The 26,924-nt window shown below is 44.8% G+C and overlaps 1 protein-coding gene across 1 annotated transcript in view; it reads left to right on the forward strand.

The window, feature by feature from the left end:
* The window catches only part of CAPN5 (calpain 5), a 176,651-nt gene that overhangs the window by 114,548 nt on the left and 35,179 nt on the right, over positions 1–26,924 (forward strand). Inside the window, exons 4-5 of the mRNA XM_089676752.1 lie at positions 14,424–14,632; positions 22,625–22,817. Coding sequence (XP_089532878.1) covers positions 14,424–14,632; positions 22,625–22,817 — 402 coding nt within the window. The remainder of the gene's footprint in view (positions 1–14,423; positions 14,633–22,624; positions 22,818–26,924) is intronic.

A 26,924-nucleotide genomic window follows, 5' to 3' on the forward strand; every position in this document is an offset into this window, starting at 1 on the left:
TTTCCCCAAATTTTCGGCCTATTTTTGTTAATTTAGCAAAAAATAAAAACCCCAGCGGTGATTAAATACCACCAAAAGAAAGCTCTAGTTGTGTGAAGAAAATGATAAAATTTTAGTTTGGGTACAATGTTGTATGACCGCGCAATTGTCTGTCATTCACAGTGTGAAAGCGCTGAAACCTGAAAATTGGCCTGGGCAGGAAGGGGGTAAAAGTGCCCGGTATGGAAGAGGATAGACTATAATCAACATTTTTTGGCTGGAAAAAAACCCCCCAGAATTAGTGGGTTTCTAGAGGAGTTTTTTTTTTGCTGTAAAAACACTCTAACGCTGCAAAACGTGGTAAATCACGGCAAACCAGTATTTTTGGACTTTTTTTGAAACGCCGTTAAACACTAATACAAAACGCTAAAAAACACTGAAAAACCTCACGTTTTTAACGTGACTTTACACAACTAATGTTACCAGCGTTATTAAAACGCCCCGTGTGCATGGAGCCTCAATATAATACGGGTGTGAATGAGGTTCAGGAGGGAAATATTTCTAATATGGAGCGAAGATCAGGAACGAAGAGACATGACCTCAAACTAGACGGAGGAAAGTTCATAACTCACCTTAGAAAATATTATTTTTTCTGATAGTTGATGAACTGAACAGACTTCCAGCAGAGGTAGTGAGTCAGTCAACTAAAATTTAAACATGATTGAGAGAAACCTATGTCTGTACTCTGACAAAAAGGTTAAAAAAAAGAAAATCCAAAAAAAGGCAGATGAATTTATCACTGGATTGTCTTTCTGCTGTCACTCTTCCATTTTTCTCTGTTTGTGTCCAACACAAAATAAAAAGGTTTAAGGTAGAAATCTTGGTGGTCTGGACAGCCAACCACAGCCCAAGTCAACAACAAAGTGACTTGGTACTTAACTAATGAAAAAATGGTCACCATATTGAATATACCCAATATTTCGTAGTCCTGTTATGTGCCTACTGTACCATGTACTTGTATGAAAAATATCCTGTTCTCTTTGTATTGCTTCCTTTGTGTAAACTCCCTGGTGTTCCTGCCAGTCCCTCAGCTTGCCTATTAACAACTGACCACATTAGGCATGAGAGCACAGCGTGGTCAGTTCTCTAGCTGTGCTGGGAACTTAGTGTGCTCTCCTCCAATGATCAGACTTCTGCTCACATGCGCCCCCCTGCACAGCCATTCACTGGGAATATCTTTTTCCTCCACCAGCTCTCTGATCTCAGCTGTATAAGCAGCTTATATGGTATGTGGTCACTTTATAAAACGAGAAAAAAAAGTATTTATAATGTTTTTATATCTATACAGAAATGTTTGGCCTTTCATTTCTATATTTTTTTTATTGCACACGTATATTGGCCAGGGTTGCACCAATACTAAGCATTTATATAAGCATTACTAGAAACCGATACCTTCAGGCTCGGTTATTTCCGCTGTCAACAGGATTCCCCCCTAACAGCTGAAATGTAAACCAATAAATGCCAGCAATCATTGGTTGTTAAGGAGCAGGGCTCGCCGCGTCCTTAACAGATGACACTTTAGCTGTCAGAGGGATTCCCCTTTCCCTCCTCAGCTGTCGCTTCTGCCTGATGCCTTTCCCTGACTGATGTTTGTGGACACAGGGTGACTAGTGTGCATGCATTCTCTCTTCATGACCCCACTCCTCCCACCCTCAACTACCCTGCCTTCACTTACCCCCCCACTCCACCCCCCACATGCCCTCACTGCAGCCTCACCCATCTCCCTAATCCTCACCCCACACCTCCTAAACCACCATCCATCCATCTTCTGGCTAGTCTGGCAAGCCAGCGCTCCTTTCTTCCTCTGCAGTAGACTCCTGCTGCAAGGAGCAGTGTGTGTTTGTGGACACAGGGTGACAAGGATCCAGGCTTGTCCGGTCTGCCTTCTCTTCTCATGATCCCACCTCACAACCCCTATCCCACCCCACCCTCAACTACCCTGCCCTCACTTACCCCCCCACTCCCCCTTCCCTGCCATCACTTACCCCCCTACTCCCCCTTCCCTGCCATCACTTACCCCCCTACTCCCCCCCCCCTCCCTGCCCTCATTTACCCCCCTACTCCCCCCCTGCCCTCATTTACCCCCCTACTCCCTCCTCCCTGCCCTCATTTACCCCCCTACTCCCCCCTCCCTGCCCTCACCCCCCTACTCCCCCTTCCCTGCCATCACTTACCCCCCTACTCCCCCTTCCCTGCCATCACTTATCCCCCTCTCCCCCCCCCCCTGCCCTCATTTACCCCCCTTCTCCATAACCCCCCCCCCCCCACACCTCCCAAACCACCATCCATCCATCTTCTGGCTAGTCTGGCAAGCCAGCGCTCCTTTCTTCCTCTGCAGTAGACTCCTGCTGCAAGGAGCAGTATGTGTTTGTGGACACAGGGTGACAAGGATCCAGGCTTGTCCGGCCTGCCGACATGCCTTCTCTTCTCATGACCCCACCTCACAACCCCTATCCCACCCCACCCTCAACTACCTTGCCCTCACTTACCCCCCCTACTCCCCCCTCCCTTCCCTCACTTACCCCCCTACTCCCCCCTCCCTTCCCTCACTTACCCCCCTACTCCCCCCTCCCTTCCCTCACCCCCCTACTCCCCCCTCCCTTCCCTCACTTACCCCCCTACTCCCCCCTCCCTGCCCTCACTTACCCCCCTACTCCCCTCTCCCTGCCCTCACTTACCCCCCTACTCCCCCCTCCCTGCCCTCACTTACCCCCCTACTCCCCCCTCCCTGCCCTCACTTACCCCCCTACTCCCCCCTCCCTTCCCTCACCCCCCTACTCCCCCCTCCCTTCCCTCACTTACCCCCCTACTCCCCCCTCCCTTCCCTCACTTACCCCCCTACTCCCCCCTCCCTGCCCTCACTTACCCCCTACTCCCCCCTCCCTGCCCTCACTTACCCCCCTACTCCCCCCCCCTCCCTGCCATCACCTACCCCCCTACTCCCCCCCCCTCCCTGCCCTCACCCACCTACTCACCCCGCCCTCACCCCAGCCTCTCCCAACTCCATAACCCTCTCCCCCCCCCCACACCTCCCAAACCACCATCCATCCATCTTCTGGCTAGTCTGGCAAGCCAGCGCTCCTTCCTTCCTTCGTCCGCTGTAGATTCATGCTGGAAGGAGCAGTATGTGTTTGTGGACACGAGGTGACAAGTGTCCAGGCTTGTCCGGCCTGTCGGCATGCCTTTTCTTATGAGATGGTACAAAGAGGGAGCTTGAAGTTTCTGCATCCAATCTTTATTTTGGCATTTGCTGGTCCTTTTTCATAGGAGATGCCCCATGGGAATCTCCCTCTCTGTTCGGCATTTCCGATGAAATGTGGATGTGTGATCCTGAGGGCTTCTCGTTGTTCTTCATAGGAGATGCTCCATTCATATCTCCCCCTCTGTTGGGCAGACCCAGTGGAATGCTTGGTCCTGAAAGCTTCTCGTTCTTCATAGGACATGCCCTCTGGAGAGCTGTCCATCTCTTCCTCAAGAGGAATATCGATCCTCCACCTGCCATTGATTCCGGTTTCATCATCAAGAAAGGTTCCATGATGGGTCAGTGGGAAGTGGATAATTGATCCTCCACACTTTTGTTTGGCCATTATCTGGGTCCTTCTCGATGGCACCTGTTATGTCCTCCTCCATCGGCTCTTCAATGGGAGGGGGTCTCTGGAAAATGGGGTTCTCTACAATGAGCAGAACCAATGGAGAAACGGTTCTCCCCCCCTGCTGCTGACATCCGTGATCTGATGGGGTCTCTGCAACGACCGGAACCACTAGAGGTCCGGTTCTCACCCCCTGCTGCTGATATCCGTGATCTGATGGGGTCTGTGCAATGACCGGAACCACTGGTGATCCGGTCCTGACCCTCTGTTTCTGTCCAACACAAACTGATCTTCTTGCTGGCCAGACTCTCCTCCGTTTTGCGGGTAGTTCAATTTCCTTTTTCAGTGGTGCTTTGGACCTGGTCCGGTTAGCAATACACTCTATTGCTGGAGATGCTGCTCTCTTCCTCTGTCGCTGCATTTTCACGCCGGTTGTTGTGCTGATGTGAAATGCTTTTCTGCTCTTCAGATAATAAATGTAAATTTTGTAAATACTGTATAAGAATAATCATAATAATGATCCATTCACAGATACCTAAAAAGATCATTGGTATCATACTGCTGGCTCTGCCAAGTGTTCTTGAACCCAGAACTATGCAGGCACCATTGCATGGGAGGTCAATCAGCCCCAGCAAGAAACCTCTAGCAACCTCTGTAGGAATCATAGAATTCTCTTATTGAGAATGGCTCTGTTGTATTCACTCATTTCCTGGCAGATACATTAAAAGTTATGTAGGGAAGGTGGAGGAGCTAGGCCAGCACAGACAGTAATTAGACACTCCTGGAAGAGGAGAGGCTGACATGCAAGAAAGAAGGGAGCTGTGCTATGGAATTGTCTCTTCCTCCAGTAGTCATATTTTCTACCAATTTCAAGGGCACAGTTCAAATGGATAAAAAATAATTTATGGAAAGGAAAACCACTTTCTGCGTTTTTTTTGTTTTTTTTTTACCCCTGCGATGTTTGAAGCTGGTGCCAGGGTCTCTTTCTATATCCACTTATTCAGCTTGTTCTGGGAGTTAACCCCTGCCCTGCCAGATGGCTCCAGGTAGACCTGCCTTCAGGGTAGGCTTTCCATCCATTCATGCTGATTAATGAATGGGTTGTATCATGTCGGGAGGCAGATGTGGCTGTCCCCGGGGGGCTGCATTGCATCCTCCAGCTGGGAGTTACAAGCTGTGTCACTGATCATCTGTGCCGGAAACGGCAGATCCGGTACATATGGCAACGTGCCAATTTCATAAACAAGGCATTTGTCATGAATTATAAGACTTTCATCTGTAACTTGCAGCCTGTGTCTTACATTGGAAAGGTCGGGTTATATGTGTGGCTTGGCAGTTGTGTCACGGTCTGATGGGAAGAAAGAGCACGCCTGGTGTTCCCCTGATATAAACAGAGTTTAGAGATTTTGTATTAGTCGTCATATCATTGTAGTCCCCGAAACATAAAATTAGCCATTTATTTATTTTTTACCTATTTTTAGGCCTCGTTCACAGGGGGGTGTACTACAGCGTACGCTTGTGCAAGGGTGGTGTTTGCTGGCATGGGGATGCACATGTGTTCCATGCATCCCCATACAGGCTATCCCATTCATGTGAATTGGAACGTCGTGACTGTGCAGGTGCATGGTCCCAAATGCAGACAGTTTGGGGTAGATTTACTAAAACTGGTGCACTCGGAATCTAGTGCAGCTGTGCATGGTAGCCAGTCAGCTTCTAACTTTAGCTGGTTCAATTAAGTTTTGGCAATAAAACCTGGAAGCTGATTGGTTTCTATTTCAATATTAAAGACGTTTTTGGAATACAACAGGCTCATGAAAAGCCCATGCAGGGGCAGAGCGCAACAAAAGCAGATACAAATCAGCAGGGTGTATTAGCCAAGTAACAGAACGTCCAATGGTACCAAGGGGGAACGGCAAAAAGCCAAACCAAGCAATATCAGCAGCATTCCATCATCTTACCAAAACAAAACAAAGAGGAAAACCCCTACTGAGAAGTATCAGCTCAGGGCAAATGGGAGAGAAGCACAAACTAATGAAAAGATGAAAGTATAGGAAAGTAGAAAGAAATAAGGAAGGGAGAAAAGATTCAGGGAGAAAGAATGGAAGAATCACGGATCCACTGGCAACGACTACAAGAGGCCATAACTAGTAAGAGGCAAGGATGGCAAGGAATAATTTATCCAAGGTTCCCAAACCTCAAGGAATCTCAGATGAGAATCCCGAAGAATGCTAGACATCTGTTCATTGATCATCATAGCATTCAGCCAGGTCTTCACACCCTGGAAGGCAACCAAAGGATTCTCCAGGCTTGAGATATAGCACGTTTGGCCAAAATGAATAGGTAGGATGCCAATTTCTGCTGAGACATGGACAGACCCAAAATTGGACAATGCAGGAGGGCCACTCTTGCATCCTTCCGCACTGTAATATGAAATAATGTTTGTAGCAAACCAAAAACCCTAGACTAGAAGCCTATCAATTGTGGGCACGACCACCAGATATGCAGGATGTCCCCATGTAGACCACAGTTCCTATAACGCCTATCTCCACCAATCGGATTAAAGTGAGCAGTCTGAGGCGGGACCCAGTACCACCGCAGGAGAACTTTGTAGGCTGCGTCAAGAGTGACGGTATTGAAAGAACATTTCGCCACCATCTTCCAGGCCTTGCGCCAATCCTCCGCAGCAATGGAGGAACCTAGATCTCGCTCCCATTGAGAGACATAGGACACGGGAGGTGAGGAGGACCAGCTGATTGGTTTCTATGCACAGCTGCACCAGATTTTGCACTCCCCAGTTTTAGTAAATAATCCCCCTTTGTGTCCGGGGCTGTGCACCTGATGGCTATAAAATTGGGAGCAGCAGCTGTGTCTGTGCAGCCGCTGCGTCCCAGTTGACATGAATGGGACTCATGAAATAAGCGCTGCACTTAAAAGTCAACCACAGTGTTCTTTCACTGCATGCTCAATAAAACACGCTTACCAGAATGATTTGACCCTCTCACTAAGAGAAGTCAATATACACCTCTGTGTACGAGATCCTGCTCCGTCCCCCTATACAGGTCTCTGTTCGTTATCCTCAAGACACTGCAGTATCCATAAAAACAAAGCCAAGGATGCTACAAAATTAAAATAATGAATACAACCATAAAAGAAACAATGCCTATAGCAGCATTTAAGCTGGCCCAAGGACTCAAATGGGCCGCTTCTGGACTCCAGGATGCGCGATGACGTCATGGACAGCGGCTCCTCCCTTACGGGGTTTGTCACAGATCTAACACTGTGGTGTGCTATCCTTAGGTGGGAAGATCTGCATTCAGTGAAAGGAAGAGCTATCGCAAGCTTTCTATTTTACTTTGGATGGTGGACTTTTATGTTAGTCTTTTATGAACTGTTTTTGATTTATTGTTCCACTTATTGAATGGTGTTTGACGTTTTAGAGCAGCACTTATTTAATGATTTCCTTTACCAATATGCAGTATATCTGTTATTGTGATAGCAGCTAGTAATTTATTATACCTTGATTTATTTTCCAGCTAGTTTATGAATGGGACTGCCTGCACAGTCATGCACCTGTCCGGAACACCTATGCATCTCTATGTGGGCGACATGACCCTTACACAAGTGTGCGCTGTAATACGCCCGTGTGAACAGGGCCGTGGATAAGGGGGTACCACTGGTCCTCCTGCATGGGGTCCAGGCAGCTGGGTGATCGACACGGCTGGGGGGGGGGGGGGGGGCAATTGCTGGAAGCAATCCCCTGTCTGGCTCTCTGCAGCAGCTGAAAGCTGGCTTCTTCTCCTCTCTCTCCTGCTGGATTTTGGCTGTTGCAGAGAGTGCCATACAGGGGATCAAGGGGTAATTGCCCCCCCCCCACCTTACCAATCGCCATCCCTGTGCACCATACCTTTCCCTCTACTGCCCAGGGCCCCTTTGTGTCCCTACCCCCGCAGTGCTGCTGGCTTCTTTCTTCCTCCTTCCCACTGCAGCTGCAAGCACACAATAGGATCCTTCAGGATGGAGAGTGGAGGAAGGTTCTGGTAAATATGTCACATTTACTGTACCAGCCTCTTCCTTTCCTGAATGAACATAATCAGTGATTGGTACTGATCGCTCACTGTGTTCGTTCATAACTGAAGCACAGTGAAATGTGTTTATTTGAGGGGGGCCCTGTTAGGTTGGCTGTATGGGGCTCCGTGATTTCTAACAGCAGCCCTGCATGTAAACAAGGCCTTATTAAAAAAAATACTCAAATCTACCCCCTCTGCCAAAACCCACCTTTTTGTTACACTTCACATCTCTTTTTTACATCCTCCATATAGTTGACTTTTTTTTATAATTTTACAGGTTTGTAATTTTTATCATTAAATTAAAAAGCTGTCTATGAGCTTTAGTCTTGTTTATTGTCTAGGCTGAGACAATGTCATCAGTGTGCTGCATACAAGAGGAAGCATTTCCTCAGTTTCCTCTTCCCCCGTGATCAGATTGTACATTGCAACTTTGTAGCAAGTCACAAGATGAAGATGAGCGGCTACAGCAGGGGCTGATCTGTGTCGAACATTTTGAAACACAGCTAAGAACCTCATAATAGGTTTCACCATCTAAGACGCTAACCTCTGTATGATCATTCCAGGTCAGTGTCTTAAAAGTTTTTGAGCCCCAAGACATCCCAGTAACTAGCCAGGGGAGCACTGGCAACCTTTTTATGACAGGTAGTGCCACATGAACCGATCAGCAGATACTGCTCGTTTCAAGGAAGATGGACATTGATGAATTCTGATTGGTTGCTCTGGGTTACTGCCTTTTGCTGTCTTTCCTTATAGAATCCTCTTGATGTATTAGTACCCAGCTGATGATGGAGCAATCACAGTGATAAATAGAGCAGCTGCTCAGTTGCGGACGCTCCATTAATCAGCTCTCGGCAGGCTGTGTAGCTGGGGGGGTGTACAGGCTCGCTCTGGCAGGGAACAGATGTCAGTCAGTGCAGGTTTGATGTAGATGGATGATTTCTTGTGATCTGAGCAGAAATCTGTGTGCATTGGACTCACCTGACAATAACGTCACCTATCTTTTACCAATATTGTTCCCCAATCCTGCAGAGCACTTATCATGTATACACACAGGGTTTTTGTTCAGCAGAGATGCGGAACCTCCAGCAATGGTTTAACCCTCTAATTGCCGTACTACCATTTCGCAATTGCATGACAATGATGGGTTTAAATCAGGGGGTGAGGAGGCAACAAATCACACACTCGGATCACTTTTCAGAAGAGCAGCAGTGCTTTCTGCACTTGGGAATGAGCCCTTTTGGCAGCGGCACCCTTGGGGCTCGTTTACATGTATATGGTCCACAGCTGAGGGGTTATTAAGGTCCTTCTATACGGTCCACAGCTGAGGGGTTATTGAGGTCCTTCTATACGGTCCACAGCTGAGGGGTTATTGAGGTCCTTCTATACGGTCCACAGCTGAGGGGTTATTAAGGTCCTTCTATACGGTCCACAGCTGAGGGGTTATTAAGGTCCTTCTATACGGTCCACAGCTGAGGGGTTATTAAGGTCCTTCTATACGGTCCACAGCTGAGGGGTTATCGAGGTCCTTCTATATGGTGCACAGCTGAGGGGTTATTAAGGTCCTTCTATACGGTCCACAGCTGAGGGGTTATTGAAGTCCTTCTATACAGTCCACAGCTGAGGGGTTATTAAGGTCCTTCTATACGGTCCATAGCTGAGGGGTTATTGAAGTCCTTCTATACAGTCCACAGCTGAAAGGTTATTAATGTCCTTCTATATGGTCCACAGCTGAGAGGTTATTAATGTCCTTCTATATGGTCCACAGCTGAGGGGTTATTAAGGTCCTTTTATATGGTCCACAGCTGAGGGGTTTTTTGAAGTCCTTCTATACGGTCCACAGCTGAGGGGTTATCAAGGTCCTTCTATACGGTCCACAGCTGAGGGGTTATCAAAGTCCTTCTATACGGTCCACAGCTGAGGGGTTATCAAGGTCCTTCTATACGGTCCACAGCTGAGGGGTTAACAAGGTCCTTTTATACGGTTCACAGCTGAGGGGTTATTAAGGTCCTTCTATACGGTTCACAGCTGAGGGGTTATTAAGGTCCTTCTATACGGTCCACAGCTGAGGGGTTAACAAGGTCCTTCTATACGGTCCACAGCTGAGGGGTTAACAAGGTCCTTCTATACGGTCCACAGCTGAGGGGTTAACAAGGTCCTTCTATACGGTCCACAGCTGAGGGGTTAACAAGGTCCTTCTATACGGTCCACAGCTGTGGGGTTAACAAGGTCCTTCTATACGGTCCACAGCTGTGGGGTTAACAAGGTCCTTCTATACGGTCCACAGCTGTGGGGTTAACAAGGTCCTTCTATACGGTCCACAGCTGAGGGGTTATCAAGATCCTTCTATACGGTCCACAGCTGAGGGGTTATCAAGGTCCTTCTATACGGTCCACAGCTGAGGGGTTAACAAGGTCCTTCTATACGGTCCACAGCTGAGGGGTTAACAAGGTCCTTGGTGCCACGGCTGACATCTCCTATATCAGTGATGGCGAACCCGTGGCACGCGTGCCACAGCCGGCACGCCGAGCCTTATCTGTGGTCACGCCAAGAGAATACCGTATTTTTCGCTCCATAAGACGCACTTTTTTTCCCCCAAAAAAGGGGGGAAAATGTCAGTGCGTCTTATGGAGCGAATATAGAGCGGCCGGTCCGGTATTTCCACCGCCGCCGTGTCAGAATCCCGGGCCGGCCGCTCAGCTCTGCAGTGGGACCGTACCTGTCCCTCTATCCAGCGGCGCGCTGTCTTCCCAGCTTCTGTAGTGTGCGTGACAGCCCGGTCCCAAGTGCGCATGCGCAAGAAGCAGTGCTCTTTGTGAATGGTAAGGCGGTACCTGGGACACATGACAGATCCCAGAAGCCGCCGGACCAATCACAAAGCGCAGCGCTTCTCGCGCATGCGCACTGGGCATCCGGCTGTCCGACGAGCGCCCACACTACAGAAGCCGGGAAGACAGCGCGCGGCTGGATAGAGGAACAGGTAAGATAAAAAAAAAACTCTGCGGAAGTAAGAGCGGGTACCTGTCAAATTCAGGTACCCGCTCCCCCTCCCTCCCCAAAGGTCAGCAGTCATCTGTACTGTCCGCAGTCTCTGGTCATCCCTGTGCTTTCCGCAGTCTCTGGTCTTCTCCTGTACTGTCCGCAGTCTCTGGTCATCCCTGTACTGTCCGCAGTCTCTGGTCATCCCTGTACTGTGTCCGCAGTCTCTGGTCATCCCTGTACCGTGTCCGCAGTCTCTGGTCATCCCTGTACTGTCCGCAGTCTCTGGTCATCCCTGTACTGTCCGCAGTCTCTGGTCATCTCCTGTACTATGTCCGCAGTCTCTGGTCATCCCTGTACTGTGTCTGCAGTCTCTGGTCATCCCCTGTACTATGTCTGCAGTCTCTGGTCATCTCCTGTACTGTGTCCGCAGTCTCTGGTCATCCCCTGTACTATGTCTGCAGTCTCTGGTCATCTCCTGTACTGTGTCCGCAGTCTCTGGTCATCTCCTGTACTATGTCCGCAGTCTCTGGTCATCTCCTGTACTATGTCTGCAGTCTCTGGTCATCCCCTGTACTATGTCTGCAGTCTCTGGTCATCCCCTGTACTATGTCTGCAGTCTCTGGTCATCTCCTGTACTATGTCTGCAGTCTCTGGTCATCCCCTGTACTGTGTCTGCAGTCTCTGGTCATCCCTGTACTGTCTGCAGTCTCTGGTCATCCCTGTACTGTCTGCAGTCTCCGGTCATCTCCTGTACTGTGTCCGCAGTCTCTGGTCATCCCTGTACTGTGTCCGCAGTCTCTGGTCATCCCTGTACTGTTAATTAGTTTGCACTACTGTACGAGTTGTTTTTTCTAAACCAAAAGCTCGATATTCAGGTTTCATTGCAGTGTTGGCACTTTGAAAGAAATAAGTTGGTTTTGGGTTGAAGTTTGGGCACTCGGGCTCAAAAAGGTTCGCCATCACTGCCCTATATATACACCTTATGTGAGGAAAAGGAGAAAGACGATCCTTTAAGGGGGAATCTCAATCTTAATGCCGGGATTTACTACATTGCAAAGCATGGGATGGTCCAGTGTGCAGTAAAGAAGAGGACAGCATTGCACGTGCGGTGGATGGAATTATGGAACATCCGTGATCTGAGCACTTAAGGGCTGCTAAAAACGTTGCGTATGCTGCACAGATAGTGCACTTCAGTGGCATATGGCTGTAAGCAGGATGGTTAATAGCCGTCTCCCCGATCTCCATTAATGGCACTTTGGTGGTAATCAACGCACACTATATAATGGATCGTCAGCTGGGGTTCTTAGTAGGAGAACATTAAATACAGACTTTGTTGCGAGGTGTTATGATCAGAGGATGTTCTCACTGCACATAAGACTGTGATAAGTTGCAACTTTTGCAGAGACATCATGCGGTGCTTTCAAACCCACAACAGTAAAATCAGTCTGTATATGCAGTAAAGCATGCTTGTTATACTCACTGTGGAACCTAAGGGATTAACCCCTTAGGTTCCACAGTGAGTATAACAAGCATAACATAACAAGCATGCTTTTGCATCCTCTGTATTGTGTAAAAACGCTGTTGGATCCTGTCTTCTCTGATCCTCTTCTTCTTCCAGTGCCCCCCTCTTATCTCCTGATAAGACACATAGTGTGGAGTTGCTCTGCACATGCTTTGTTTGGTGTGTATTGCTAGAGAGGTTTTTTTTTTTTATTAGGAGAGAGCATGTGATCAGCACAGGGCAAATCAGCACTGTCCAGACAAAGGTCAGGGGTTCTGCATCTTCTTAGAGCAGAATGAAAACTCCTCCTACAAGCTTTAACATGTGCTCGGCTGGACACTGCGATATACTATTGATGAGAAAAGGTATTTAGCAGTTTATTTTTACTAAAATAATAGCATTTCCATGTTGTGTGTACTGTGGGAGACCAGATATAGTGAATGCAGGGCCCGGGGAGACCAGATATAGTAAATGCAGGATCCTAGGAGACCAGATATAGTGAAGGCAGGGTCCGGGGAGACCAGACATAGTGAATGCAGGGTCCGGGGAGACCAGACATAGTGAATGTGGGGTCCAGGGAGACCAGATATAGTGAATGCAGGGTCCGGGGAGACCAGATATAGTAAATGCAGGGTCCAGGGAGACCAGATATAGGGAATGCAGGGTCCAGGGAGACCAGATATAGTGAATGCAGGGTCCGGGGAGACCAGATATAGTGAATGCGGGGTCCGGGGAGACCAGATATAGTGAATGCGGGGTCCGGGGAGACCAGATATAGTGAATGCGGGGTCCGGGGAGACCAGATATAGTGAATGCAGGGTCCTGGGAGACCAGATATAGTGAATGCAGGGTCCGGGGAGACCAGATATAGTGAATGCAGGGTCCTAGGAGATCATATATAGGGAATGCAGGGTCCTGGGTTTAGTAACACTTTAAATAAGGACGTGTGTTTTGGTGTATTTTACTGCATTCCAGTACAGTTCAGAAACTTTTTTTTTTTTCTGCAACTGGAACGCACTGGTGTGAACTATGCCATTGGAAACCATGTAACCTACTATTAATGCGGAACCTAAGGGGTTAATCCTCCGCATTGTGTAAAAATGCTGTTTGATCCGGTCTTCTCTGATCCTCCCTTTCTACTGTCCCCAATACATCTGCTGATAGAACAGAGCTTTGGGGGCAAGCTGCACATGCTCAGTTTGTGTATTGCCAGTGTGTTTTTTTTTGTTTTTTTTTTTTGCGAGAGTGCATGTGATCAGCACAGGCCCAATCAGCGTTGTCCAGAGAGAGGGTCAGGGGTTATGTAGTCTCATACGACAGTCAGAGGAAAATAAAAACTCCTACAAGCTTTAACTAGTGCTCTGCTGGACACTGATAGAATAGTCTTAACATACACACCCGCAGCAGTTCGCATGAACGGGGTACGATTCTGATGTGGTGTGGTATTTGCACAGAAAACGCTGCAAATTCCGCACCGCATCAGTGTAAACCTGGGCTTAAACTCAAATTTAAAAACAAGAATACGATTAGAAAATCAAACAAATATTCTTGAAACGAAAATTCTCAAATGAAATCTATGCGTGTATGGCCAGCTTCACGATTAGAAAATCAAATGAATATTCTTGAAACTAATATTCTTGACTGAAATCTGCACATGTATGGCCAGCCTTACACGTACACACGATGAGAATATCGGACACACCCGCAGCGATTTGCATGAATGGGGTGCGATTCTAATGCTTTGCGGAATCCGCATTGAAAACGCTGCGAATTCTGCACCGCATCAGTGTGAACCAGGGCTAAAACGCATCAAAAACGCTTTTCTGCAGCATCTTCATTGAAGTCTATTGAACCAAAAACGCAATGCCTTGTGTTTAAAACAGTCCCTGACCCTTTCAAAAAACCGCCCCGGGTGAAAACGTGGAGATGTGAACGTGTCCCATAGGAAATCATGTTAAAGGGACTGCTGTGCGTTTCTGCAAAACACAACGGAAGACGCATAGGTGTGAACCTAGACTTTCGTGTTTTCACTTGTGTATTTAGTTGTTTACCTGACGTCCAGCTTTAATACACAGAGTATTTCTATAACGTGGACTTCTGGTGCAGCATATTGGGTTGACCGCTGAAAACGCAGCGACAAATAATGGAATTCTCGTTGGCGTCTCAGCAGCCATTTTTGTTCCCCTGTCATTTTGTTGCCCAGTTGCTGCATGTGCTAACCTCGTATCCTCCTCTGTGTGCACACAGGTGATTCCCAACTGGAAGGAACAGGAGTGGACCGCGGAAAAGCCTGAAAATTACTGCGGGATCTTTCACTTCCATTTCTGGCGGTTCGGGGAGTGGGTGGACGTGGTGATCGATGACAGACTCCCGACGATCAATAATGAGCTCATCTACTGCCATTCCAATGAGAAGAATGAACTGTGGTGTGCCTTGGTGGAGAAGGCTTATGCCAAGTACGTAGCGGCCTCCGTGATTTCCTCTGTTCTCTTATAGGCCTGTCCAGGGGTGGACTGACAACTCATTGGGCCCCCGGGCAATAAGGGATCATGGGGCCCCTGTGTCCTTGCCCACACTCAAAAAAACCTATAAAAGGTACCAGGGGCATTTCATGGGGCCCCCTACTGACCCCAGGCCCTAGGGCAGTGCCTGAGTTTCCAAATGGTCAGTACGCCCCTGGGCCTGTCGCTACAATAATTGACTGTATGTGCCCATGGATGGGGGGGCGGCGATGAAAGTGTCTGTAAGAGGTTGAGGCTTCATTCACATTTGTCATGCGATTTTGAACACAAAGTCGCCTGACTTCCCTGCTGCGACATGTGACTTCATGTCGCAGCAACTTTAAAAAAAGGAACCTGCACTACTTTGATGCGACTTTCATGCGACTTGAGTACCATAGACTGCAATGTAAACTCTCAGTAGTAGCAGGAAAGTTGCATCTTAAAGGATAAGTTCACCTTTTAGACAAAAATAATAAATGCACATTTTTTTTGCAAGTACAGGCATACCTCGGTTAACGTAATTTTTGGCTCACCAATGAAAATAATGCCTCGGTTTACAAACTTTTTTCGCAATACGAATGGATTAATTGGTTTTCAATGCATTTACGAGTTTTTTTGTTTTTTTTTAATCATGTCCCTGTACAGTACTATAGAGAGAAAACAGGTGGCGCACACACCTAGTGCATTATCCAAGGTTTATTGTAGGAGTGAAAGAATAATAAAAACATACTCACAGACGAAGCATGTATCTAAAAAGCATAGAAAAATGACAATGGCCACAACGGCAGGTTCCCATCCCACTCAGGCATCAACAGCAAGACTCTTACTTTCCATTCATCATACATCAGCATCAGAGGTTGGCCATCAGCTCTGAGGAAAGGGATTCGTCCCCGAAACGCGTCAGAATTTGACCGCACTGACAGTGAGAACACCTTGCCTGCCGTTGTGGCCATTGTCATTTTTCTATGCTTTTTAGATACATGCTTCGTCTGTGAGTATGTTTTTATTATTCTTTCACTCCCACAATAAACCTTGGATAATGCACTAGGTGTGTGCGCCACCTGTTTTCTCTCTATCCAGTGGCTGATTTCCCCGTCTGAGGAGGGCTGCACCCCTGAAGCATTTCGTTTGGTTGTCGCTGTCCTGGTACCTTTTGGCTTCCCTTTTGGCTGTGCATATCCTGAGGCGCTGGAGAGTACATACGATATCCTGTACAGTACTATGCCTTTATAGTGCACTTTATAAAGAGTTTTGAACAGATAAAACTTTTTTTGACTTTTTTTCTGACCTCCGGAATGGATTAATTGGTTTTCAATGCATTTATGAATTAATTTTTAATCATATCCCTGTACAGTTTTTATGCCTTTAAAGTGCACTTTATAAAGAGTTTTGAATAAATAATAAATAAATAAAAGTATAATAAAATAAATAATAATAGACTTTTTCTTTACTTTTTTCCGACCTCCGAAACGGATTAATTGTTATTCAATGCATTTTCGATTTTTTTTTTTAATCATGTTCTTTTATGCCTTTTAATGTGCACTTTATACAGCTAAAAATTCTTTTTACTTTTTCTGACCTCCGGAACAGATTAATTGGTTTTCAATGCATTTACGAATTAATTTTTAGTCATATCCCTGTACAGTATTTATGCCTTTAAAATTATTATTACACAGTATTTATAAAGCACCAACAGTTCGCTCAGTGCTGTACGTTACAATGGGAGACAATACATGAGACAGTACAATAACAATACAATGCAATACACAAGGGGTGCGAGGGCCCTGCTCCTTGGAGCTTACGATCTAGGAGGGAGGGGATGGTGGTACAGGAGGAAAAGCTGTGGGGGATGGAGTGGTAGGAAGAGTGGAGGAGATCGGCAGTTAGCAGAGGGTGGGGTAGGCTTCCCTGAAGAGGTGGGTTTTTAGGGTGTGCCTAAAGGAGAGAAGAGTAGGTGATAGTCTGATGGATTGGGGTAGGGAGTTCCAGAGGATGGGAGATGCCCTGGAGAAGTCCTGGAGGCGAGCATGGGAGGAGACCAGGGAACTGGAGAGAAGGAGGTCTTGTGAGGAGCGGAGAGTGTATGTAGGGTGGTACTTGGATATTAGGTCGGTGATGTAGTTTGGGGCAGTATGATGGACAGCTTTGTACGTCAGTGTTAGCATTTTGAATTTGATTCGTTGGGCAATCGGAAGGCAGTGGAGGGATTGGCAGAGGGGGGTGGCAAAAACGGAGCGGTTGGTAAGGTGGATGAGTCTGGCAGCCGTATTCAGGATGGACTGAAGCGGGGATAGCCTGTGGCGAGGCAGGCCAGTGAGGAGGGAGTTGCAGTAGTCGAGTCGTGATATGATGAGGGAGTGGATGAGCTGTTTAGTGGTTTCTGGGGTTAGGAACGTGCGGATTTTGGCGATGTTGCGGAGGTGGAGTCTGCACGAGTTTGTTAAAGATTGGACTTGGAGATGGAAGGATAGGTTGGAGTCCAGAATGACACCAAGTACTCTGACCTGCGGGGCGGGTTTGATGGTGGCATGGAGCACTTTATAAAGAGTTTTGAACAGATAAAAGACTTTTTCTTTACATTTTTCTGACCTCCGGAAACGGATTAATTAGTTTTTTTTTACGAGTTGAATTAGTTTTTAATACATTTACGATTTTTTTTTTAATCATGTCCCTGTACAGTATTTATGCCTTTAAAGTGCACTTTGTAAAGAGTTTTGAACAGATAAAACTTTTTTTTAACTTTTTTCTGACCTCCGGAATGGATTAATTCGTTTCCAATGCATTTACTTCCATTTGAACTCCCTTAGAAGTAAGCAGCATTTTGGACACGAAAACGTGTGTACCACGTTTACATGCATTTACACATGTTTAAGTTTGGGTGTTAATTTTGTTGGCCGGAAAAAATCATGTATTCTGGCCATTGAATTAAATGAACACTTGAGCGCTAAACACGCCTAGCGTTTTAAGTGCGTTTAGGCATTTTACCTGCGTTTTTAAGTGCATCAAGTGGTTCTTCAGCCAAAAAGCAGCTGCTGGAGGATGCCCTGGCATCCTGCTAAAATCTTATGTGTGCATGGACACATAGGATCTAAAACTGAGCTCCTACTATTCCCCCCAGCCCGTGCCCCCTCCCCTGACTTCTCCATCAAGATCAATATTACAACCATCATTCCCTCCCCTCATGCCAGGGTACTAGGTGTAATCCTAGACTCCCATCTGTCCTTTCACCCCCAGATCCAATCACTGTCCAAATCATGTAGACTTCACCTCCACAACATCTCCAAGATACGGCCGTTCCTAACCTCGGAAACCACTAAGCAACTTATTCACTCCCTTGTTATATCTCGCCTTGACTATTGTAACTCCCTCCTCATTGGCCGACCTCATCGCAGGCTATCCCCCCTCCAGTCTATCATGAATGCTGCGGCCAGACTCATCCACCTTACTAACCGTTCTGTATCTGCCACCTCTCTCTGCCAATCCCTCCACTGGCCTCCACCACTCTCTGCCAATCCCTCCACTGGCTTCCCATTGCCCAGCGGATAAAATTCAAAACATTAACAATAACATATAAAGCCATTGATAACTCTGCCCCAAATTACATCAGCAATCTTGTCTCCAAATACCACCAAAACCGTATTCTCCGCTCCTCGCACGACCTCCTGCTCTCTTGCTCCCTTGTCTCCTCCTCCCATGCTCGTCTCCAGGACTTCTCCAGAGCCTCCCCCATCCTCAGGAACTCTATACCCTAATCACCTACTATCACCTACTCTGCCCACTTTTAGGCGATCCCTGAAAATTGATCTCCCTGAAAATTGATCCTCTCTCAGCTAATAACCAAATATACTATTTCTCCTATCAGTTCATCCCCCACAGTTATTTCCATTTGTACCACCAGCAGGGCCGTGGATAAGGGGGTACCACCAGTCGTCCTGTACGGAGGGGATCCCAGTCAGCTAAGTGCATCAGATGTGGCAGGGAAAGTGATCAGCACAGCGTGGGGGGCAGTTACTGGAACCGATCCCCTGTATGGCTCTCTCTGCAACATCTGAAAGCTGGCTTCTTCTCCTCTCCATCCCGCTGGCTCAGCTGCTCTAGAGAGAGTCACACAGGTGATCGGTTCTAATGATTTCCCCTTCCTTTCCAGAATGAACACAATAAGTGACCGGTACTGATCACACACTGTGTTCATTCATAACTGAAGCCTAGTAAACTGTGTTTTTTTTTTTGGGGGGGGGGGCCCTCTCAGGTTTGCTATATAGGGCCCTGTGGCTTCTGTCAGCAGCCCTGACCCACCAGCCCCTCCCTCTTAAATTGTAAGCTCCAAGGAGCGGGGCCCTCCTATCCCTCTTGTATTGAACTGTTTTGTTGCTGTATTGTCTCCCTTTATATTGTAAAGTGCTGAGCAAACTGTTGGCTCTATATAAATCCTGTATAATAATAATATAAATCCTGTATAATAATAATAATAATATAAATCCTGTATAATAATAATAATAATAATATAAATCCTGTATTATAATAATAATAATAATAATATAAATCCTGTATAATAATAATAATATATATCCTGTATAATAATATAAATCCTGTATAATAATAATAATATATATCCTGTATAATAATATAAATCCTGTATAATAATAATAGGATAACATGCAGGAGAGTTCAGATGCAGTGAATAAAGAATACTTGACTCCCCTAGGAGCAGCTGTGAAAATGTCCACTGTGCATGAAGCCTTAAGCTTTTTCTACCTTCATGCATTGTATTCAAAAACCTCTGTGTGCAACCCCCAATGCTTTCCTGAGCCCTATCTCGATCCAACGATGTGAACGATTGCCATTGGCTCCTGCTGCTGTTAATCACAGCCAGAGAGCCAATGCTTGCTGTGGGGACACTTTTCAGGAGGGAGGGGCCAGGAGTGCCAGCGGGGGACCCGAGAAATTGGGGGATTGGGCCGCTCTGTGCAAAACCACTTCACAGAGCAGGTAAGTATGACATTCGTTTATAAAAAAAAAGGGTTTGAAGGAGAGATGACAGCTTGTCGAGGGTCAGGGATTGTAGTGTGAGAACTGACACTTCCTGTGAAGACACTACATATCCCACAATCCCTGGGACTTTGTTTAGTGCTCTGCCGATAAAAACTAGTAATAAAACCTAAAACTGGCAAAAGCAGGCAGAGCAATGAAGGAAAGCAGTGCGGTTTCATCATTCTGGCACTCCCACATTTGGAATGCAATACAGAGAAATGGAGAGGCATGGCCGGCTCCTGTGTGACCCAAAACAAGAACATTGCATGTCCTTTTGGTGAATGGGGACAAGCTAGGTGAATGAATACATGGACACGGGAATCGATCAGCCGTGACACTACAAACTGTGAGCCCATCATTACAAGGTAAGGCAAACAAACGGCACAGGGAATACAGCTATACTAATACCTAGTTAAAACAACAAAAACAGTCTAAAGTGGACAATGTCTTTAACAAATATTTTTCTTTTTTTGGTGATACTCTCTAAGAAAATTATTTATTGGGAATGTGCTGCAAAGTTCCTTACTAGAGAGAGTTCCAAGGAATAGCACTTCTTGTTGAAGGCTGACAACGCTAAGCTGTTGCCTCGCAGTTAGCAGCAGTGTTGTCAGCTTGGTGTGCAAGCTCCTTCAGTTGGTTGCTGAACTGCCTAGTTGATAGGCCTGCAAAGCCGCAGCTTAGGGTTTATGGCCAGTTCACACTACATGCGTTTCAGTTGCTTTTTTTCTGCATCCAAAATGCATAGAAAGTAGGAGATATGGTTGTCAATGTCATAGTTCACATCAGTGCTTGCAGTTCCAGTTACAGAAAAAAAAGTAGAACAGGCTGCACAGAACTGTACTGGAACGCGGTAAACCGCATAACAAAACACATCAAAAATGCACTGGAATGCACATGTCCCTATTTAAATTGAAGGAAAAGAGGGAAGAAAGGAACTGGAATGCATAAAAAACCGACTGGAATGCATCAAAACTGCACCGAAATGCACCAAAACACGTAAAAAAGTGCATGCAAAAATACATCCGGAACACATCTGGACTGCGTTTCTGTAGTGTGAGCCGGCCCTTACGAAAAAGATTTGCTTGAGAAAACTGTATACAGTAATGGAACATTACAGTGCAAACCTACAATGCTAATTAAAGCCCAACTCCAACCAATTTTATTTTTTTCTTAAGTTACAATTTTTATTAGGTTTTTTTTTTTTATTAAAGTTACAATTTTTATTCATTTGTTTTTTTAATAAAGTTACTATTTTTATTTGTTTTTCTTTTGTTTTAGTTACAATTTTTATTTTGCTTTTTTTTGTTTTGTTTTAGTTACAATTTTTAGTAGTTTTTTTTTTCTTTAAGGTTACAATTTTTATTAGGTTTTTGTTTTTTTTAAAGTAACAATTTTTATTTGGGTTTGTATTTTTTTCTACGACCCACTAACAGTGTATGCTAAAACAAACTCTCTAAAAAAAAGAAAAAATAGAGTTTGTATTAACATATGCTGTTAGTGGGTCACAGAAAAAAAGATACAAACCTAATAAATATTGTAACTTTAAAAAAAAAAAAAAAAAAAAAAAAATGGTAGGAATTGAGCTTTAAAAGCTGGTCTATTGGAGCATGAAGCTTTTCCCAACTCCCCTTAAGCGGCCCTTACAAAAGATTACGAAAAAGATTTGCTTGAGAAAACTGTATACAGTAATGGAACATTACAGTTCAAACCTACAATGCTAATTAAAGCCCAACTCCAACCAATTTTTTTTTTCTTAAGTTACAATTTTTATTAGGATTTTTTTTATTAAAGTTACAATTTTTATTCATTTGTTTTTTTATTATAGTTACAATTTTTTTTTGTTTTAGTTACAATTTTTATTGTTTTTTGTTTTATTTGTTTTTTTATTAAAGTTACAATTTTTATTCATTTGTTTTTTTTTATTAAAGTTACAATTTTTATTTTTGTTTTGTTTTAGTTACAATTTTTATTGGGGGTTTTTTTTTGTTTTGTTTTAGAGACAATTTTTTGTAGTTTTTTTTTTTTTTCTTTAAGGTTACAATTTTTATTAGGTTTTTTTTTTTTTTTTTTTTTTAAAGTAACAATTTTTATTTGGGTTTGTATTTTTTTTCTACAACCCACTAACAGCGTATGCTAAAACAAACTCTCTAAAAAAAATAAAAAATAGAGTTTGTATTAACATACGCTGTTAGTGGGTCACAGAAAAAAATACAAACCTAATAAAAATTGTAACTTTAAAAAAAACAAAAAAAGAAAATAATGGTAGGAGTTGGGCTTTAAAAGCTGTTCTATTGGAGCATGAAGCTTTTCCCAACTCCCCTTAACCGGCCCTTACAACAGATTACGAAAAAGATTTGCTTGAGAAAACTGTATACAGTAATGGAACATTACAGTTCAAAACTACAATGCTAATTAAAGCCCAACTCCAACCAATTTTTTTTTTTTCTTAATTTACAATTTTTATTAGGTTTTTTTTTTATTAAAGTTACAATTTTTATTCATTTGTTTTTTTATTATAGTTACAATTTTTTTTTGTTTTAGTTACAATTTTTATTGTTTTTTTTGTTTTGTTTTAGTTACAATTTTTTGTAGTTTTTTTTTTTTTTTCTTTAAGGTTACAATTTTTATTAGCTTTTTGTTTTTTCTAAAGTAACAATTTTTATTTGAGTTTGTATTTTTTTTCTGCGACCCACAAACAGCGTATGCTAAAACAAACTCTCTAAAAAAAATAAAAAAAATAGAGTTTGTATTAACATACGTTGTTAGTGGGTCACAGAAAAAAAATACAAACCTAATAAAAATTTTAACTTAAAAAAAAAAAAAGAAAAAAATGGTAGGAATTGGGCTTTAAAAGCTGGTCTATTGAAGCATGAAGCTCTTCCCACCTCCCCTTAACATCTTCCTTCTGATTACCAGGCTGGCAGGATGCTACGAGGCTCTTGATGGCGGGAACACAGCGGATGCCCTTGTTGATTTCACCGGCGGGGTCTCGGAACCCATCGAGCTCTCGGAAGGAGATTACGCCGCGGACGCCAATAAGAGAAATGAACTTTTCGAGCGAGTCCTGAAAGTGCATAACCGCGGAGGATTAATCAGCTGCTCCATCAAGGTCGGTCTTTGTTCCGCTAATAGAGCGTTCAAATGAATTTAAAATGTCATGCCAGCGGGAGATCGGCTGTGTAACTCGTGTTAATAAGAGCTTTTACCTCCACTCATGAATAGAAATGTCACTTATAATCCAAACAGGGGGTCTAGATATGGAATAACGCATTACCAAGATGCACCGAGCTTGCTAAATAAAGGGGACCTGTCACATGCTGTCAATGAGTACTGAAGGGTGGTGAATCAGAATTGTGTTTGCTTGAACATGCATTTAGATTTCTCGCAGTATTTGGTGCTCCATTTGGCTGATTTCCAGCACCATGTCCTATACGAGGATCTAAAGGTGGTAGTCCTAGAGGCCGTCTGTATATCAGACAGTGATGGCAGCATTCATAGTGAACCTGTGCCCAGACTATGCACTCTAAAGTATCAATACATCCTGAACAAGCTGTAACTATAAAGCCTAAATCCATGTTTCTCTCCAATTTAAATACTTCACTTGGGCAAAGCTGGCCCAAACAAACTATTTCCATAAGTAATTTTGCCGCTCTATCTTACTGTACTAGCTTCAGCTACATGCGGCATGCAGCTCAGTGTTCCGGCGGAATTACAGACAACTTCCCATCACCTGCCGGAACAAATTAGAGCCGGGCTTTTTGCTTCTCAACCATTCAGAGGAAGCTGTGCATCAATGAAAACAAGGCTTCCTCAGACTGGCTGAGTTGGAAATCATGTCGTCATCCACCTACCTCCCCAGTTGAGAGAAGACACTTTTTATTATAAATTACCATCAAACTGTTTAGAAAAAAATTCTATTATATATTGGGCCAGCCCTCCATATCATGTGATTCAGGTGTTCCAATCAGCTCCATGGCCACAGGTGTATAAAATCAAGCACCTAGGCATGCAGACTGCTTCTACAAACATTGGTGAAAGAATGGGTCGCTCTCAGGAGCTCAGTGACTCCAAGCGTGGTACCATGATAGGTTGTCACCTGTGCAATAAGTTCATCTGAGACATTTCTTGCTACTAAATATTCCACGGTACACTGTTAGTGGGGTTGTAACAAAGTGGAAGCAACTGGGAACAACAGCAACTCAACCACCAAGTGGTCGGCCACGTAGAATGACAGAGCGGGGTCAGCGCATGCTGAAGCGCACAGTGCGCAGAAGTCACCAACTGTCTACAGAGCCAATAGCTAAAGACCTCCAAACTTCATGTGGCCTTCAGATTAGCACAACAGTGCGTAGAGAGCTTCATGGAATGAGTTTCCATGGCCGAGCAGCTGCATCCAAGCCTTACATCACCAAGTGCAATGCAAAGCATCAGATGCAGTGGTGTAAAGCACGCCACCACTGGACTCTAGAGCAGTGGAGACGTGTTCTCTGGAGTGACCAATCACGCTTCTCTGTCTGGCAATCCGATGGACATGTCTGAGTTTGGCAGTTGCCAGGAGAACGGTACCTGCTTGACTGCATCGTGCAGTGTAAAGTTTGGTGGAGGGGGGATTATGGTGTGGGGTTGTTTTTCAGGGGTTGGGCTTGGCCCCCTAGTTCCAGTGAAGGGAACGTTTAAGGCATCAGCATACCAAGACATTTTGGACACTTTCATGCTCCCAGCTTTGCCGGAACAATTTGGGGATGTCCCCTTCTTGTTCCAACAAGCAAGGTCCATAAAGACATGGATGAGTGAGTTTGGGGTGGAGGAACTTGACTGGCCTGCACAGAGTCCTGACCTCAACCCCATAAAACACGTTTGGGATGAATTAGAGCGGAGACTGCGATCCAGGCCCCCTCCCCCGACATCAGTGCCTGACCTCACAAATGTGCTTCTGGAAGAATGGTCAAACCTTCCCATAGACACCCTCCTAAACCTTGTGGGCGCCCTTCCCAGAAGAGTTGAAGCTGTTATAGCTGCAAAGGGCGGGGCCAACTCAATATTGAACCCTACAAACTAAGGATGGGATGCCACTAAAGTTCATGTGCGTGTAAAGGCAGGCCAACCAATACTTTTGTCAGTATAGCGTGCGTGTGTGTATGTATGTATATCACGAGGCAGTATCAAATAGATTCAAGACTAGTTTTGTAACACGCCAACAGTTGTCAGCACAAGGTTGCACTCACAGACACAGGGAGCACTGACCTTCATAAGTCGGTGTGCCAAAAGACGTCCTGTGTACATCGGGAGCTGTGCAACTGGTGCTATTCTGACCACGTTTGTTACCACGTCTGCTATTTCATTATGGGCAGCAAGTTAGAACAAAGAGCAGATGTGAAATTCTCCATGAAACTGGGCAAATCTACCACAGAAACATTTGACATACAAATTTACAGCGATGCTGTAATGAGTCGTTCGAGGTGTTTTGAGTGGCATGTGTGCTTCAAGAGTGGAAAAACATCACTGGAAGATGACAAAAGATCAAGAAGACCAACAAGCTCAACCCTTGAAAATGCCCTCTTCCCAAAGATGAAGATCCAACTCAAAGTTCGGCGTTTTGACAACATTGCAGAGATCCAGCGATTTGCCTAGTTTCACGTAGAATTTCATATTTGCTCCTCATTCTAACTAGAACTAGCTGTTAGAAATGAATATATATAATATTTTGTTATGTGTTTTGGATGGCATGAGGTAGGGTGACAACCTTTGTAAAGTGTGGTCCATCACTTCCTGCCCTGTGACAAGGGATCCCCAGTCTGGACACAAAAATGTGAAAATCCAACTGATGTTTTAAGTTTTGCCTCAGGCTCCACTCTTAATTGAAACTCAGCAGTTCACTACCAGTTCCTATTAGGCTTCATGTACACAATCAGCTTCTAAACTCGAGTTTAGGAGCTTTTGGGTTTTTTTTTCCCAAACCTCCTAAACTCAGTTCTATAAAATCCTATGTGTCCATGTGTACGTAGGCTTTTAGCAGAGTTTAGGAGCTGCTGCGTTTAGGTGAGGTTAAGCTTCCCTCTCCTGAACGTGGAAGAATTGCGTTCAGGATAGGAACATTTTGATCGCTGACCGCGGGAAAACGCAAAACATGGTACAGCTTTTTTGCAGTGATTTGCGGTTTTCCACGGCCAGCGATCAGGGTAGGCTTGTGTACATGAAGCCTTAGTATTGCACAATAACCTCCCTGGTGGTATTCCCGAGTGTAGCTCGGGGTTAACTTTTAGTACCAGAAGCTACACTCGGGAATACACTGGAGCGTTGCTCTGGGATCCCTCAAGCACCTTGTCCTGCGCTCCCGCGATGTCCCCCCTGCAGTGACCCCGGCCATGTCGCCCGGCCGATGCCGGCATCCGTCTTCCAGGTTCCATTCCCTGCGAGCGTTGGGACGTATGGGGGACGGAACCGACGGGAATTTCAAAAATGTAAAAATTTGACATTCACGTAATACACTAAAATTACATAGTAAAACATTCCTGTATCAAACCATTTCACATACATTTTGTCCCGAGTGCTTTGTCCTGTGCCCTGCCTGCATTTTTACTGTTCTTTCTGCCTGGAAACTGAGAAATGTCCATGGCGTCCAAAAAGCGTCCCTTTAGGTCAAAATCGGTTTTATACCAGCTAGAGAACAGAGATAGTAAATCAGAACCACTTGCAGAATTGAGTGATAATGATTCGTGGGGAAATTCCTCATCAGACACTGAAAACGATTGTGCGACTTTGCTCAGTGATGTGTGAACTTGTCGCTCAATTTCCAATTTCAGTGTTTTTGGTTTGATGACATTATTGAATTAAATGTATTATTATTATATTATTATTTTTATAATTATTATATTATAATTTATGATTTTGTGTTTAAAATTTTATCATCCCCGGGATGTTTACTAGACTCTTGTTCGGACAGATTTCAATGGGTTATTCCTAAAAATTACAGGCCTACAATAAAAAAACATATTTCCATTGAAAATAATGTACAGCTTTGAGCACAGAAATACTGACATAATCAGACCGCTAGGGAGGTGAAGTAAAGCCTGAATTACAGTGTAACTTAATACTGATGCTTTTCATTTGAAAATTCTCTCCATTTCTCTGTGTTTGCTGTGGCAAGTGCTAATACACTAAACTGTACACATCTGTTCAAAGTCACGGTAATGTCACCAGTGATGGATCCTTACAT

The sequence above is a fragment of the Staurois parvus genome, unplaced genomic scaffold (genome assembly GCF_062004578.1).
Source record: "Staurois parvus isolate SC_StPar_1 unplaced genomic scaffold, SC_StPar_1.0 ptg000173l, whole genome shotgun sequence".
NCBI lineage: Eukaryota > Metazoa > Chordata > Amphibia > Anura > Ranidae > Staurois > Staurois parvus.